The sequence below is a fragment of the Panthera leo genome, chromosome F3, assembly GCF_018350215.1.
Source record: "Panthera leo isolate Ple1 chromosome F3, P.leo_Ple1_pat1.1, whole genome shotgun sequence".
NCBI lineage: Eukaryota > Metazoa > Chordata > Mammalia > Carnivora > Felidae > Panthera > Panthera leo.
In genome coordinates, this window is record NC_056696.1 from 39,757,608 (window position 1) to 39,773,185 (window position 15,578).

Sequence of the window (15,578 nt, forward strand, 5' to 3'; positions counted from 1 at the left end):
AATTTGTGAACTGTGAGATCATGACCTGAGCTGAAGTCCAGAGTTGGACACTTAACTGACTGAGTCACCTAGGTGCCTCTAGGTTAAGGGATTTAAAAAAAAGTTTTTTTTAACGTTTAAAAATTTATTTTTGAGAGAGAAGGAGACAGAGCATGAGCCAGGGATGGGCAGAGAGAGGGAGACACAGAATCTGAAGCGGCTACAGTCTCTGAGCTGTTAGCACAGAGCCCAATGCAGGGCTCAAACCCACAAGCTATGAGATCATGACCTGAGTCGAAGTTGGACGCTTGACCAACTGAGCCACTCAGGCACCCTTAGTTTAAGGGATCTTTGAGAGTAGTTCTCCCCTAAACTATAGCTGTAACTGCCCCTCAGTAGATTCATCAGGCTAAGCAAGAAGGGTGAGAGACCAGAGAGCCTGACATAGAGGGAGAGAATAAGTTAGGCAGCTTCTGTTTTGCAAGTGATTAGCTATACAACTTCAGTTAAGTGATTTTATGCTGTCAGTTGGCAAGGCCTAGCTTCCCCTGTAATAGCCGTTAGAGTGCGTTTTCTGGTTGACCGCTTGTATGTGAGAGTATTCGCTGAAATTAGTTTTTAGGAATCTTTTATCACATTCTATGGATTTGAGTGTGCATGTGGGAATACTTTCCCCAGAGTCATTAGACTTAGAAAACTTTTTCTTTGCTTTGTAATCTTGTTTTAGAGTATACTCGGAACAATATCTTCTGTAAAGCAAATTTCTCTTTTCCATTCCAGATTAGCTGCCAAGCTCTAATAAATTACCTTTTCAGTTAAAGGGTATTGTTATTTTTGGAAGGAATCTTCTGTGACATAATAATTATTAAATTGTGTTTCTTTATAAACATATTGTAAGAATTTCCCCCCCTCCCCCCTTAATCTTTATAGAAAATGTGCCAGAGGAACTTCGAGAACCATTTTACACAGATCAGTATGACCAGGAACACATCAAACCACCCGTGGTTAATTTGCTTCTTTCGGCTGAACTATACTGTCGTGCTGGGAGTCTCATTCTCAAGAGTGATGCTGCGAAACCCCTTCTGGGCCATGATGCTGTAATCCAGGCTTTAGCGCAGAAAGGTCTTTATGTAACTGACCAAGAAAAACTGGTAACTGAACGAGATCTGCACAAGAAACCCATACAGATGGTGAGTCTTTGTATACCCAAGATTACTTAGTTTGAAGTGTATACTTTTGAGTGTGAATTGTATTGTAAAATGGAGGAAATTATGTTTTGAGATTGGATTGTCCTCTCTGCCTAGAGTTTAAAAACTTAACATTTTCTTATAAACCTCGTTTCCAAATGAAGGAAGATTTTAATAAACTATTTTGGAATGTTTGGTGTCATCCTGATACCCAGGAGAAACAAATTCTTTCCAGCTACTTTAAAGTGATTTTTATGTAATTTAAAAATTTAGTTTTCCCATCATAGAGGCTATTTAGAGGAGATAGAAAATGTATCCTTGATTTTATTCTCGTTAGGAAAGAGATGAGATTTGTGAGTGTTCATTTGCATGCTTGAATGACCTCTTGGTGAATTTCTGCATATCATATATATTTTAGTTTATTTAATGACTAGTAATACATTCTTGTGCACAACATACAGAATGACGCTCTCTAAGCTGGCCTGGGACAAGCATGCAGGAGCTTTGTCATGAGTCTCTGGAGACAAATTCAAAGTTTAGCTTCATTGTATGTTGCTTCAGTTTGGTGTGCTACTTTCGCCTAAGTTCACAAAATGCTGAGCACCATCAAGCAGGGTATTAGAAGGAAAAACACATTTGATTAAATCATGCTCTTATATGAGACTAATAGAAAGGGAGAGATATATGTAGAAGAATATATTTAGAAATATATGAAATTATGAAGTTGAAGAAGGATGAACAAAAATTAGTTTACCAAATCTAGTACTAAATGAGGTGGTGACCTACTTTCTGCCTATTTTCCTTCTTTAAAAAAAAACAAAACTGTTTTGTTACTTAAGAGGAATAGCAAATAATGTCCTAAGAAAAATTTAGTTAATAAATTTATGGATTCATAATAGAATTATTAAGGATAACTAAGAATGTTTATTAGCTGATATGAGATTTTCAACTTGCATTGATGACTCTACATTCACCTCGTGGGTTACCCTCTGATTTTTATATTGTGCTTTGTGTCCATATCACATATGTGAATGGTTTGCCAGCACTAGGGGTGAGCAGAATTCCACTTTGTCCTTGCAGTACGTCACGTTTGACCTCTCCAGAATCACTGCACGGATTGGAAGCTCCTGCTATGATTGTTTCCGCTTCCATTATTTCAAGGCCAAGTAGATCATTTTAAAGCACATCAATGACTTTGTGAATCTGTGTTTGCTTAGTAGCTGCCCTTTCAGACACCATTTGATCTATCAGGTAACTTAGTTGTCCTTAGGATAGATTCTGTATTTTTTAGGTCCTCTTTAATGAGAAAGAAACAAACTTAACATTTTCTACATTATTTTCTTAGTGCAGTTTGTGCATGTGAAGATAAAATATGAAGGTATTTGTACAATCTATTAAAAAATGAGGGGTTTGGAAGACTGCCAGTTGCATTACCATCAGGTTTATTTCACACTATATTGATCCTGGTGATAGCTATGAACACATTTAAATTTGATTGCAGGAAATAGTGTTTAAGGAATGTGACTTAAGTGATACAGAATTGCTGTTTGTCTGCTTTTAACTTCTCTCTGTGGGTTTTTAGGACACTTCATATTTGACTACATCATCTTGACTCTTTACAGTGTCACCTTTATTGACCTGTGTTTTAGGTGTATACTTTCAGCTTTTGTCACAATTTGATTTAAAGCTTCTCCGTTGCTGTGAAATTTTGATTGATGACAGTGTAATATTATATTACCATTTTTCTAAAATGTATGTGAGAAAATGTCTCTGAGTGCTGTTAAAGACTGTTCTTTAAGAAACTGTTTTGTTTTGTTTTAGAGTGATGAGAGCAGTAAGTTTCAGTTTTCCTTCTTTGTCCTGCCTTTTGGGAAGTATAATGAAAAATGGTGTGTTTAATTGCACTGGGTGTATTGACTGCCAGTTCTGCCCCCCACTTTCATCTCCAAATTATCTTAGTGCTTTTGGGGTCTTTTTATCTCTGTATGTTGCTTTGCAGACTTTTGGGAAAAGAGTTGCATGGTGGTAGCAAAAGTATCAACGTAACTAGAAGGCAAGTTTGATTAAGCAGTTTTTATTAATTTTGGGTAGGTGAAGATTGAGAAAAATGCCTTTTTTTTTTTTTTTTTTTGAAAAATGAGAACACATGTTGGAGAACATGTTTTTTTTTTTTTTTTCTTTTCTTTATCACAGTGCTTTTATAGACCTGTTTTGAGAGTATAACCTTTAAAGTGTTTTCTTCTATATTTACATCAATGGGAAAGTATTTCAGAACTGCTTTAAAGCCAGTTAATAATTATAATGTATTAAAATTCATTCAGCACATAATCATCATCTGTAGGATTGTTAGAAGGGATTGTAGTTATGATTTGCCTGTTGAATGTTATAAATATTGTAAGACACAAATGAAAAGAATATACACAGTGTTAGAATGCATACTGTTCTGAGAACTGACCTTAATGTGTGTTTGAATCAGCATAAAGTGTATGACTGAATGGTTACCAGAGGAGGAGTTGTATACACTAAAATCATAGGGGAATATCCTTCAACCAAAAGTATTGTAGCCCAGATCATGTTATCTGTCAAATTATTTGTCAAAATAAGTACTGGTATTTAGGATAATGTGAAAATTGAGGGATTAGAGCAAATGGAGCCAAATGCTGAAAAAGACAAGAGTACAGAGAAGATTTTGAACTTTTCTTCCATAGCAAAATGAATTTGCATGTGAATTGCATTCAGTATCGTCAGGTTGGGCTGGGGGATTTGATCAGTGTCATAAAATCTTAAATTCACAGAATTTTATAGCCAGAAAGAATGTTAGAAATCAGAAACCAGTATATGTATAAAACTTCCCAATGATGAGGAACATGAGTACCTGGGAACTTTGACTAAGTTCTCCAGTCCTCTTGTCAGAACTGCGAAATTAGGACGTTTAGAAGAGGATTTTGGATATGTATTTTTAAACAGGTGTTGTGGGTGATTGTTATGACCAAGAATGTATGTGAAATTTTATCTAACCCAGGGTCATTTTGTATATGTGATACTTAGAATTTAGAGAGGTTAAGTAATTTGCCTAAGGTAGAACTGTTATGTAGTAGTAAAACTAAACTTAGAATCTGTATGAACTAGAATTGTGACTTTCTAATTTACAGTGCTATAATCTGAAGTAAGTTTATGCAATTAAGTATCTGAAGTCATGTTTACCTAGCTGTCTAGCCTGGTTACAAATCAAACTCTTGATTGTGAATCAGTTTTCCAACCATTTTTGCATATGTGGGAAATAAGAGTTGATATTTGCAAAAGTCAATTAAGTAAATCTGTATATATAGTATGTGTGGTATGAAATAATGAGATTGATTTTCGTATGACTTGCAAAATAACATTAGTCAAATCTTGTTTTGGAACAATCATTATATAAACAAAATTTATTTTGAACTGCTTTCTTTTAAATTTTTTTTTAATGTTTATTTATTTTTGAGACAGAGACAGAGCATGAACGGGGGAGGGGCAGAGAGAGAGGGAGACACAGAATCAGAAGCAGGCTCCAGGCCCTGAGCCTGATTTGGGGCTCGAATCCACGAACTGTGAGATCATGACCTGAGCCGAAGTTGGACGCTCAACCGACTGAGCCACCCAGGCGCCCCTGAACTGCTTTCTTTTAATGATTACCAAAAAAAGATTGAATATTTTATTTGCCTAATGGAGATTAGAGTGGGCTGTTAGGCCACTTGATGAGTAAAGCATAAAATGTTCTCTCATGAAGTGTCAGTATTGTTATAATGGATATTTTTGGATATTTAGAAAATATAAGCTAAAAAGTTGTACATTTGTGCTACTAGCCATTAAACTGCTTTATTGTAATGGGAAGGGCAGTGAAGCTGTGGTTAAAACATAGAAAGATGATAGAAATATTTTTTTACCCTAAAGAAGGATATTTCTGTATGTTAAGAGGTGTTATTTCATTTTACCACATTTTGTGGTCTGTATTCAGCTGACCATTAATGTCTCCCTTGAATGACATTGAGAAAGAAGCCTGCAGGAAAACTTCATTAGCATGAAGTAGGTGCTCTAAATGTAAGTTTAAGCAACAGGGAACTGAGAGGTGGATGTGATGACTTCTGCTAGGGAGGATCTGGGAGGGCATCTTGGGACAGAATGACTAATAGGGTTTCAGTGGGTAGGAAAAGGGATGGGGTAAGAATGGTAACTGGGTTGAAGGAGTTGTTTGACTCAAGTTTGAAGTGTGAAATTAGGTTCTGTATTGCCAGTTACAGTGTTGACTGCATGGAGACATAAAAGTGAGATGAGGCTAAAAAATAGGTTGGGGTTAGATCATGAAGAGGCTATGAGCTGAAGTTAAGGATTTTTAAATTTTCTTTTTGGTTACAAATCAGGATGTAAGTTTTCGTATTTTTTTCTTTGGTTTTTGTTGATGGTGGTGGTGATGGTAGTGGTGCTTTGTTGATTTGTTTTTTCTCTGCCTATAGTAAATAAATAAAACATTGCAAAACACTGTGGAATACTTTGTGAGCTCTTATAGTGTCAACTTAGTGTAAAATATTGCAGTTTATTAATTCCCAGATCTTTCTGATTTGCTTACATCTGTGTATACTTGTTCACTTCTCAGACTTTCTGGTGGTTCTTTTTATTTAGTTTATTGTGTCAGGCAGTGTGATTACACTTTATATACTGATCTCACATAATTTAATTCTTAGGATAACCCTAACAGGAAAATATATTGTCTCTGTTCTACTGATGAAGAAACTGAGGCTTTGAGAACCTAAGTAAGGTCACAGAGCAATCATAGTAACCAGTGAAGGCAATCTTCAGACCATCTCTGTTTTAACTATAAATCCTAGTTCTTAAGTACTACATGTGGGGTCTGTGTGTGTGTGTGTGTGTGTGTGTGTATTTTATTGGTTGATTGTCTTTGCCTGGATAATGGGGAGGTAATTAGAATACGATAGTAGGAATAGGTAATAGGAAAGTAGAAAGTGGAGAGGAAGAAGGAAGTAGAAATGGTGTGCTACCAGGAAATCTGACTGGTGGTTTAAATCTTGGTTATTTGTCCATGCTTCTTTTCAAAGTAACTTACCCATTCTGTTCCTGTCTTGAAGGTTATATTAATTTCCTCTGGTAGGGAGTAACTGTAGCCTTTGACTTGTTTGACTGTTAATAGATGATGAGGCAGAGTTACGACAGAGCCTGTCTGGGTGGATATGAGTGTCTTGATTTTAAAAATGTGGAAGTTACCTAGTTACCATTATTTTTGCTGGACATATGAAAGGTGTTGAGAACAGAGAAGCTGATCTCAGGAACATTGTGTTGTTCCTTTTTTCTTTGTCTTCCTTTCTGCCTTTCTCCCTTCCAACATACTGAACCTGTTTGGGAGCTATTCTTATGGATTTCCATGGTGGCATCATTTGTTGGAACCCAGTGTAATTTACTCACGTAAAGGCTTAAAAAAATTTCCTCCTACTTAAGAAGATTAGAAATTGTGCTTTAGAGGAAGAGGATTATATAAATGTAACATTACAATAGTAGTTGAGATATTAATTTCTAGTCACCCTTGTATAATGCCTTGCAAAGTTATGAGCAGAACTTGTCTGTGAAAAATTATTTTAAATGCTCCTAGTTGTTGGTGAAGAGGGTTTTTAAAATTTACCTGTGGTGCTGGATCTCAATTTTCTCTTTCCCAAAAATCATGTACCTAATTTGGATTCCATTATTTCTAGGTAACATATTATATATACCGTAGTTACCAGTTCATGTTATCTTTTGATATTTTATAACCATGTTTATTATGTTTGAATTAGTGTTTATTTGTAGTAATTTATTTAGAACTCCAGGTTTACTTTCTTGTAGGAATAACTTGATGACTGGTGTTTATTTTGTCAGATGATCTCACAAAAACCTTTTATATTCATAATAAAACTAAAGTCATTCAGGCCTTTTATTAACTTATTTAGTTAATTTATGGAGCTTCTGCTATGTACTGTGTATTATCTACTGTGATTAAAAAGAGTTTCTGTCCTCTAGGGTCTTACTTTCTACTGGGAATTATAGAAAAATAATCAAATTATAATACATATATTTTAGGAGTATAGAGGCAGCAAACTTGGTTCTACTCTTATGCTGAGTTTTGAAGGAATTTACTAGGTAGGCACATGAAGGGCGTGTTATAAGGTGCTATATATGAAAATATAACAGGATGTTAAAAGGAAATGTGAGAGCATCATGATATGCTTAGGGAAAAGCAAGGGGTTTGTTTGATTGTAGCTTTAGAAATTGGGTACGTATTAGAGAATGATGAGAAATGAGACCAGAGAGTTAGATGGGGACAGGGCATGAATGACCTTTTATGTCATGCCAAGTGTGTACTTTATCCTGGAAATGATAGGGAGCTACCAGTATAAGGTTTTAAACCAGAAGGGATACCATCAGATTTGTGTTACAGAATTTCACTCTGGTGGTATTGTGAAAGAGATAGCACTTACGAGGCTGTTAAAATAACCAGAGACCTGAACTAAAGCAGAGGCCTTTGAGATGCAGAAGACAGTTTGATTGGGAGAAGCATTTTTAAGGTAGAGAAGATTTTTGACTCATCAGAGCTGGGAAATGAAGGAAAAGAGAAGCCAGAATAGGACCAGCAGAAAGATTTTATCCTTTGTATCAACTCTAGTTGGTGATTAACTACTAGAAGCTGAGAAAAAATAGCTTCTTGGTTTCACTCTCTTCTGGGAGGCTAAGGGTCTAGATGTTAGCTTCTCCATCCTCTGTTGCTCCTGGTGCTTTTGAACCCTGATATTTTCATATAATGATGGTAAAAACAAACAAACAAGTAAAGTGACAGCTTTGTAGTTTAGAAATCTTAAATCTCTTATTTTTGATGAGAAAGATAGAGGTGACTCTGTTTTGTCCTGTTTCTTTTTTCTTCTTAGTGACCATTGGGGAAAAAAAAAGGTTGTACGTAAATGAAAGTGAGTCTTTGTATATACAGAAAATGAAATAAGATTGATCTGCATTTTGTTAGACTATCTTGCTGTTTTTTTAGTTTATGTTATATATTTACCATGAGGACAGATAGGAATTCATTTATTTAATAGATATTTAGTTCCTACTGTGTACACTAGGTTAGACACTGGTGAAGAAGTTGGATGATCTCTGCCCTAGGGGTTATGTGGGATTGAAAGAGCTGCAGTGTGGAACTGGGATGGGACCGAAGGTGCAGCTTTGTGAGGATGGAATGAGGGATTAGCAGAATTGAGCATATTTGACAAATGTCAGTTGTTAATGCAACATGTGAGAGAAGTGGCTACAAGTTGTCTAGGTGAGGAAACTAACACCCCTAAAGGTGCATTAACTTGCCCAAGGCCAAATAGGTGATAAAGCATGATGGTAGGATTTAAACCTTGTGTCTGCTGCCTCCAAAGCCGTGTTTATAACATTTATACCACATGGCCTTTCAAAAAGTCCAGCCAGGCTAACAAGTGGGAAAACAAGTGAGATTGTATGTAGAATCTAAAAAAACGAAAAGCAAAACAAAGAAGCTCATAGATACAGAGGACGGATTGGTGGTTACCAGAGGTGGCAGGTAGGGTGTAGGCAAAAGGGGCAAAGGGGATCAAAGGGTACAAATTTAGAGTTATAAAATAAGTAAGACATGGGGAAGTAATGCACAGCATGGTGTCTACAGTTAATAATATTATATTATGTATTTGAAAGTTGCTGAGTTAGTAAATCTTAAAAGTTCTCACAAGAAAAAAAAATTCCACATAACTATGTATGGTGACAGTTGTTAACTGAACTTATTGTGATCATTTCACAATATACACAGATACTGAGTCATTATGTTGTACACCTCACTTGAAACTAATATACTATTATATGTCACTTAGACCTCAGGTAAAAAAAGCTACTCTTTCTATGGTGCTTCATAGTTTATAATGCATTTACATTTTTGTTTTTTCTGTAATGGAAAAGATAGGGCAGTTACTATCATCTCCTTTTGACAAGTGAGGAAACCTTATGGATGGATTTGTTTAATAGATCTTTTTTTAAACAATTTTTGTAATGTTTATTTTTGAGAGATGGAGAGAGACAGCATGAGCAGGGGAAGGGCAGAGAAAGAGGGAGACACAGAATCCAAAGCAGGCTCCAGGTTCTGAGCTTTCAGCACAGAGCCTGATGCGGGGCTTGAACTCACGAACCACGAGATCATGACCTGAGCTGAAGCCGGACACTTAACTGACTGAGCAACGCAGGCACCCCTAATCGATTCTTATTTAGTTCCTTCTGAAAGAGGTATAGAAAGAGGAAGTGAACAGATCATGATCAAATAGCTAGTTAGTGACAGAGCAGAGATAGTTCCCAGGTTTTCCTGACTCCTAACCCAATACTTGTTCTACAGATAAATTGTGCTGCCATATTTTTCCTTGTCCTTGTCGATTATAATGTGCACTTATTCCGGGGAGGTCTGCAGAGAATGTCAGCATGAAGTACAATGTCATAACAGTGAGAGACTGTGCAGCAATGAAGGGGAATACCAAGAATAGGAGTAGTAGGGGGGAAAGGAGATTGTTTTGGTCACTAAGGGGACTGTCTTAGTCTGTTCAGGCTGCTGTAACAAAAATACCATAGATTGAGTAATTTAAAAACAAACTAATTTTTCTCAGTTCTGGAGGCTAGAGAGTCCAAGATCAAAGATCAGCAGGTTGGGTTCTGGTGAAGGCCTCCTGGGTTGTAGACTGCCAATTTCTCATTGTGTCCTCACGTGGTGGAAAGGGCAGGGATTTCTCTGGGGCCTCTTTTATATGGGTATTAATCCCATTCATGAAGGCTCTGCCCTCATGACCTAATCACCTGCCAGAGGCCTTATCGCTTAATACCATTCCCGTGGGCATTAGGATCCAACTTAAGAATTTGGGGAGAATACAAACATCTAGACCACAGCAGGTACTCTTTTCTTATATAAGTGATGTATCTCATTTAGTGACCATTGGCATATAAAGTTACATATTTTAAGAAATAGAGTGATTCACTTTGCAAAATACTGTTTTTATTTTAAAAATATTTTAGGATTCGTTTTCATAACGCTGGTTTAGAAAAATAGAAGTTACAATATCTAAGTTTTTAAAAACACGTGAAATGAAAAATATTGTAACGTTCAGTATATTTTCATTATATTTCGAGTTTTGTTCTTATATCAAATCCATTTTCTTCTTTATATATTGAAACATATTTTGTAGTTCCCCTTTTTTATCTAGCTTTATTGACAAAAATTGCATATATTTAAGGTGCACAACTTAATGTTTTAGTATACATATTGTATATATTTATCATATTGACTCAAGTATTGTGTCAGGTTCATAAGGGCTCAATAAATGAAGTGCTAATTTCTGGCCACAAAGATCAGATGTTTTAGACGAATGGGATGGTGGACAACTTCTTAATTCTCCAGAGACCATGTATATACTTCTGACCCTGCTCCTGGCCGTTGCTGATTTATCTAAGGGTGAAGATACCTGATGTATGGTGGGCTGATTGGATTGTTTACTGAGAATCTCTGAAACCCTAAATGGAGAGCACATCACAGCACAGTGATAGTAGGTGGTTGGAACTACCCCGTCATACCAAGGCAGTGCCCTAGGCAGAGAAGTCTGTGAGCCCCTGCTGCTGAGTTCCTTGGAACTGCTCAGTGCCTGTCGTTCCGAGCTTAGTGGTTCAGCTCTTCTGTAGGTTCTATGAACTATTCCAGTGTCCTCTCAGTAAGTCCCAATTTTTGTTTAAATTAGCATAGTTAATTCAACATTTATATTTGGTTGCTTGCTATTAGAACTGTAGCTATACGTTAAGTAAACAAAAAGCCATTAACTGATTTTTTTCCCCAGTTGAAGACTGATTTTAGCTATAGGGGTAAAATTGATTTTTTTTTTTTTTTTAATGTTTATTTTGAGAGAGAAGGAGAGACAGAGCGTAAGCAGGGGAGGGGCAGAGAAAGAGGGAGACACAGAATATGAAGCAGGCTCCAAGCTCTGAGCTGTTAGCACAGAGCCTGACGCGGGGCTTGAATTCATGAACAGTGAGATCATGACCTGAGCTGAAGTCAGATACTTAACCAACTGAGCCACCCAGTCGCCCCTAAAATTTTAGAGCCGAAAGACCCTAGCAATCATTTGGTCTGGAGTTTTGAAATTGTTTTGGCTGTGACTCACAGAAGTACATTTTACTGCAAATGTATTTACCATAGTCTACTTAGTTATATGTATATTACAGAAACAAAAGTATTTATACTTGTGACTTGATTTTTGTTCAGTTTAGTTGGAAAAAATATTAGTTGTGACTAACTGAATTGACTTCATGTTACGACCCATGAATGGATTATAAACCCACGTTAAAAAGCCAATTTAGGGGCACCTGGGCGGCTCAGTAGGTTGAGCGGCTGATTTCAGCTCAGGTCATGATCTCACCATTTTTGAGTTCTAGCCCGCATGGGGCTCTGTGCTGACAGCTCAGAGCCTGGATCCTGCTTCAGATTCTGTGTCTCCCTTTCTCTTTGCCCCTCCCCTGCTTGCCATCTGTCTCTCTCTCTCTCAAAAATAAACATTAAAAAAATTTTTTTTAAAATTAAAAAAAAAAACAACTCAGTAAATTCCTTTATTATGCTAGAGAAGAGCAATAAATGACAGTCTTGGTATTGAAAACTAAATAACATTCCCATGTTTTTCTTAAAAATGTATTTTGGGGCTCTTGGATGGCTCAGTCGGTTGAGCATCTGACTTCGGTGCATGTCGTGATCTCACTGTTTGTGGGTTTGAGTCCCTTGGCGGGCTCTGTGCTGACAGCTTGCTCAGAGCCTGAAGCCTGCTTTTGATTGTGTCTCCCTCTGTCTCTGTCCCTACCCCACTCATGCTCTGTCTCTCTCTGTCTCTCAAAAATAAATAAATGTAAACAAAATTTTTTAATTGTATTTTAATATGCCGTTGTCAATGGCTTCTGTTTTAATGAGAAAAAATATGGGAATAGAGTTTGTATCTAGACTTGCCTTCTTAAGATTTATTTTATCTAATCTCTATGGTATACTGCTGCCAGATTAATTTTCATGAAATGACACTTGATATCTATCTTATTTCCCAATTCAAAAACTGTAATCATTCCCTTTTTTTTTTAAATATGTTTGGCTTTTCATAGTTGGCCTCTAAAGATGATGGAAAACTTTTTAAAATATTTTTTGGTTTTTTTATTGAATTATTTATTACATAATTGATATGTAATATTAGTTTTGGTTGTGCAGCGTAATGATTTGATGTTTGTATGTATTGTGAGACAATCACAGTAAGTCTAGTTAACAGGCATTATCATACATTGTTACAAAATTTTCTTTTCCTTGTGATGAGGACTTTTAAGATTTACTCTCTTAGCGGGGCGCCTGGGTGGCTCAGTCGGTTGAGCACCTGGCTTCGGCTCAGGTCATGATCTCATGGTCTGTGGCCCACATCGGAATCTGTGCTGACAGCTCAGAGTCTGGAGCCTGTTTCGGGTTCTGTGTCTCCCTCTCTTTCTGCCCCTCCCCAGCTCACACTCTGTCTCTCTCTCAAAAATAAATAAACATAAAAAAAAAAAAATTAACTCTCCGCAACTTTTAAATATACAATACAGTATTATTAACTGTAGATACCATGTTATACATTATGTCCTCATAACTTAAGTCATGTAAGTTTGTACATACGTTTTGACCCCCTTCACCCATTTTGCCCACTCCCCACCCTCCACCTCTGGTAACCACCAATCTGTTATCTATATCTGTGAGCTTTTTTTTTGTTATTGTTGTTTTTTAGGTGTCACATACAAGTAAGATCATATGATATTTGTTCTCTGATTGACTGATTTCACTTATGCCCTCTAAATCCATACATGTTCTCACAGTTGGCAAGATTTCATTCTTTTTTATGGTTAAATAATATTGTGTGTGTGTGTGTGTGTTCACATTTCACATTTTCTTTATCCATTGATAGACATGTAGGTTGTTTCTGTATCTTGGTATTTACAATATTAATTCTGTAATAAACATGGGAGTACATATATCTTTTTCAGTTAATGTTTTGATAATTCACTCTGCAATAATGAAAGTTTTATATTCTTTTTGTTTGTAATTAATGCCATCTTCGTAACTCATTCAAAGTAGCAAAAGCTAAGATACTTAGGACGTTGTCTGATATTACAGACCTGCCAGCAATAATTTTTAATGTTTATTGAAGATTAATTAAACATATATTAGCTAGGACTTTTCATCTTTTTCTTTTTTTTTTTTTAATTTTTTTTTTTTAACGTTTATTTATTTTTGAGACAGAGACAGAGCATGAACGGGGGAGGGGCAGAGAGAGAGGGAGACACAGAATCGGAAGCAGGCTCCAGGCTCTGAGCCATCAGCCCAGAGCCCGATGCGGGGCTCGAACTCACGGACTCACAGACCGTGAGATCGTGACCTGAGCTGAAGTCGGACGCTTAACCGACTGAGCCACCCAGGCGCCCCAAGGACTTTTCATCTTTTGAAACAAGAAGAAAGATAAGTATATATTCGCTGTTGGTTACTAAGCTTCAGTAGATGGTACAGTAGAAGATAGTTTATATATGATACATAATTATTACTATGTAATTATACATATACATATATAATTGGAGCACAGAGATTGAGATGTTTCAGCAGGTTTGATATAGAAATGTAGATTTTTCTAATTTGCACAATTATAGTCCATTGCTATAGAGCAGTGGGTGTTCATAGCAGTTGTCTGTAGGTGTCCCTCCCCCCGCTCCCCTGTGTGTTGAACAGAGGGATCTCCCACCTCAACCCTGTGATACCAACCCATTTTTGCAGCTTGGTGGATTATAGCAGTTTAACAAATTGTTTTTAATTCATGTCAGTGATGGGGATTTAAAAAGAATAGAAGATCATTAAAAAAAAAATAACTTTAACAACTGTGCCATTTGGACGCTTGCTTGTGTTCAGACACCTGGATAAATGAGCTTTTGTAATAAAAAAACAATCTTTATAATACTCAGATTCCTTCCGAGTCTGTACTGTTTTGTGGCTGAAGAGGGTTACAGTGAACTATGTTACAAAGTGAGATATGTTACAAAGTTGTCCCAGAGATCTTTCTTTTCAGGAAGTTCTTCTGATAAACTTGCAGGAATGTAAGAATGCTGATTATTTTTTGCCTGAATCTGTACATTTTACTTTATGGTTAAGCTGTCAAACAAGTAAACAAAACAAGGTAACTTCAGAGAATGGTAAGGACTATGAAGAAAGTAAAAACAGGATAATGTGATCTGAGGGAATTGTATGCTATTCTCTTTAATTAGAATAGTTAGGGGCATCCTTAAATGGAATGTATTCAAGCAGAGGTCTAGATGAGGATCCGGTTAGGCAAAAATAAGGGGAAAGTGCATTGCTGACAGAAGGAACAAATTCAAAGGCCCTGAATTGATAGGTTGTCCAAAAAATAAATAAACTTCATGTCTGGGTGATAAGATTCCTAACTAAGAATTTCCTGGAGGAAACATTTTCAGGAATTGAAGTTTTAGGGTTGCATTTATTTACCATAAGCTTATATAATTTGTATAATATGAAGTACATGTTTCAGTAAGCATTTGTTGAAAATTTCTCGGCGTGGGCAATGGGATGTAGTAATGAGAAGACAGACTAAGCTCTTGCTTTCACAGAGCTAATATTTTAGTAGCAAAGACAAGCAGTAAAAAGCTAAACAAATCGCAACAATTTCAGATAGTTAAAATGCCGTGAAGAAAATAAATCCAGAAGAAGTGGCTAGAAGAAGCGGAACATGATACTTTCATAGGAGGTGGTTAGGGAAGTCCTGTCTGGAAAGTTGACATTTGAACTGAGACCTAAATACCAGAGGGAATGGGCATGTGACAGTCTGGGAAAAGAACATTCCAGGCAAAAAGGAATAGAGTAAGGTTAATGGCCTTGATGTAGGAGTGAGTTTGGTATGTTTTAGAAACAGAAGGCCAGTGAGGTTAGTCATGAGCAAGATTGATAGGGAGAGTGGTATGAGACCTGGTTAAAGACTGTAGCCAAAGCAGGTAGAGCCCTGTAGACCACGATAAGAAGTTTGAATTTTATTCTGAGTGTACATGGAAATCATTGGAGGATTTTAAGTAGGACGATGAGTTTGATCTTGTTTACTTTTTAAAAAGTGCTTTCAGGTTGCTTTGTAAACAATAGGTGTAGAAGGTGAGGTTGGGGGCAGCGAAGGGTGGGTGAAGCATCTGGAGAATCAGGAATTGTATTTTAGACATGTTAAGTTCTCAGTGCCTTTTGGCTGTCAGTACTTGAATATGTGAGTCTGAAGTTCGGAAGTCCTGGGTGGAGATTTAAATTTGAGAGTCATGAGC

The 15,578-nt window shown here is 36.6% G+C and overlaps 1 protein-coding gene across 4 annotated transcripts in view; it reads left to right on the plus strand.

The window, feature by feature from the left end:
• Window positions 1–15,578, plus strand: part of CAMSAP2 (calmodulin regulated spectrin associated protein family member 2) — a 112,717-nt gene that overhangs the window by 21,024 nt on the left and 76,115 nt on the right. For all 4 annotated transcript variants that reach the window (XM_042924573.1, XM_042924574.1, XM_042924575.1 and 1 more), the window contains exon 2: window positions 910–1,169. In XM_042924573.1, the coding sequence (XP_042780507.1) occupies window positions 910–1,169 (260 nt within the window). The remainder of the gene's footprint in view (window positions 1–909; window positions 1,170–15,578) is intronic.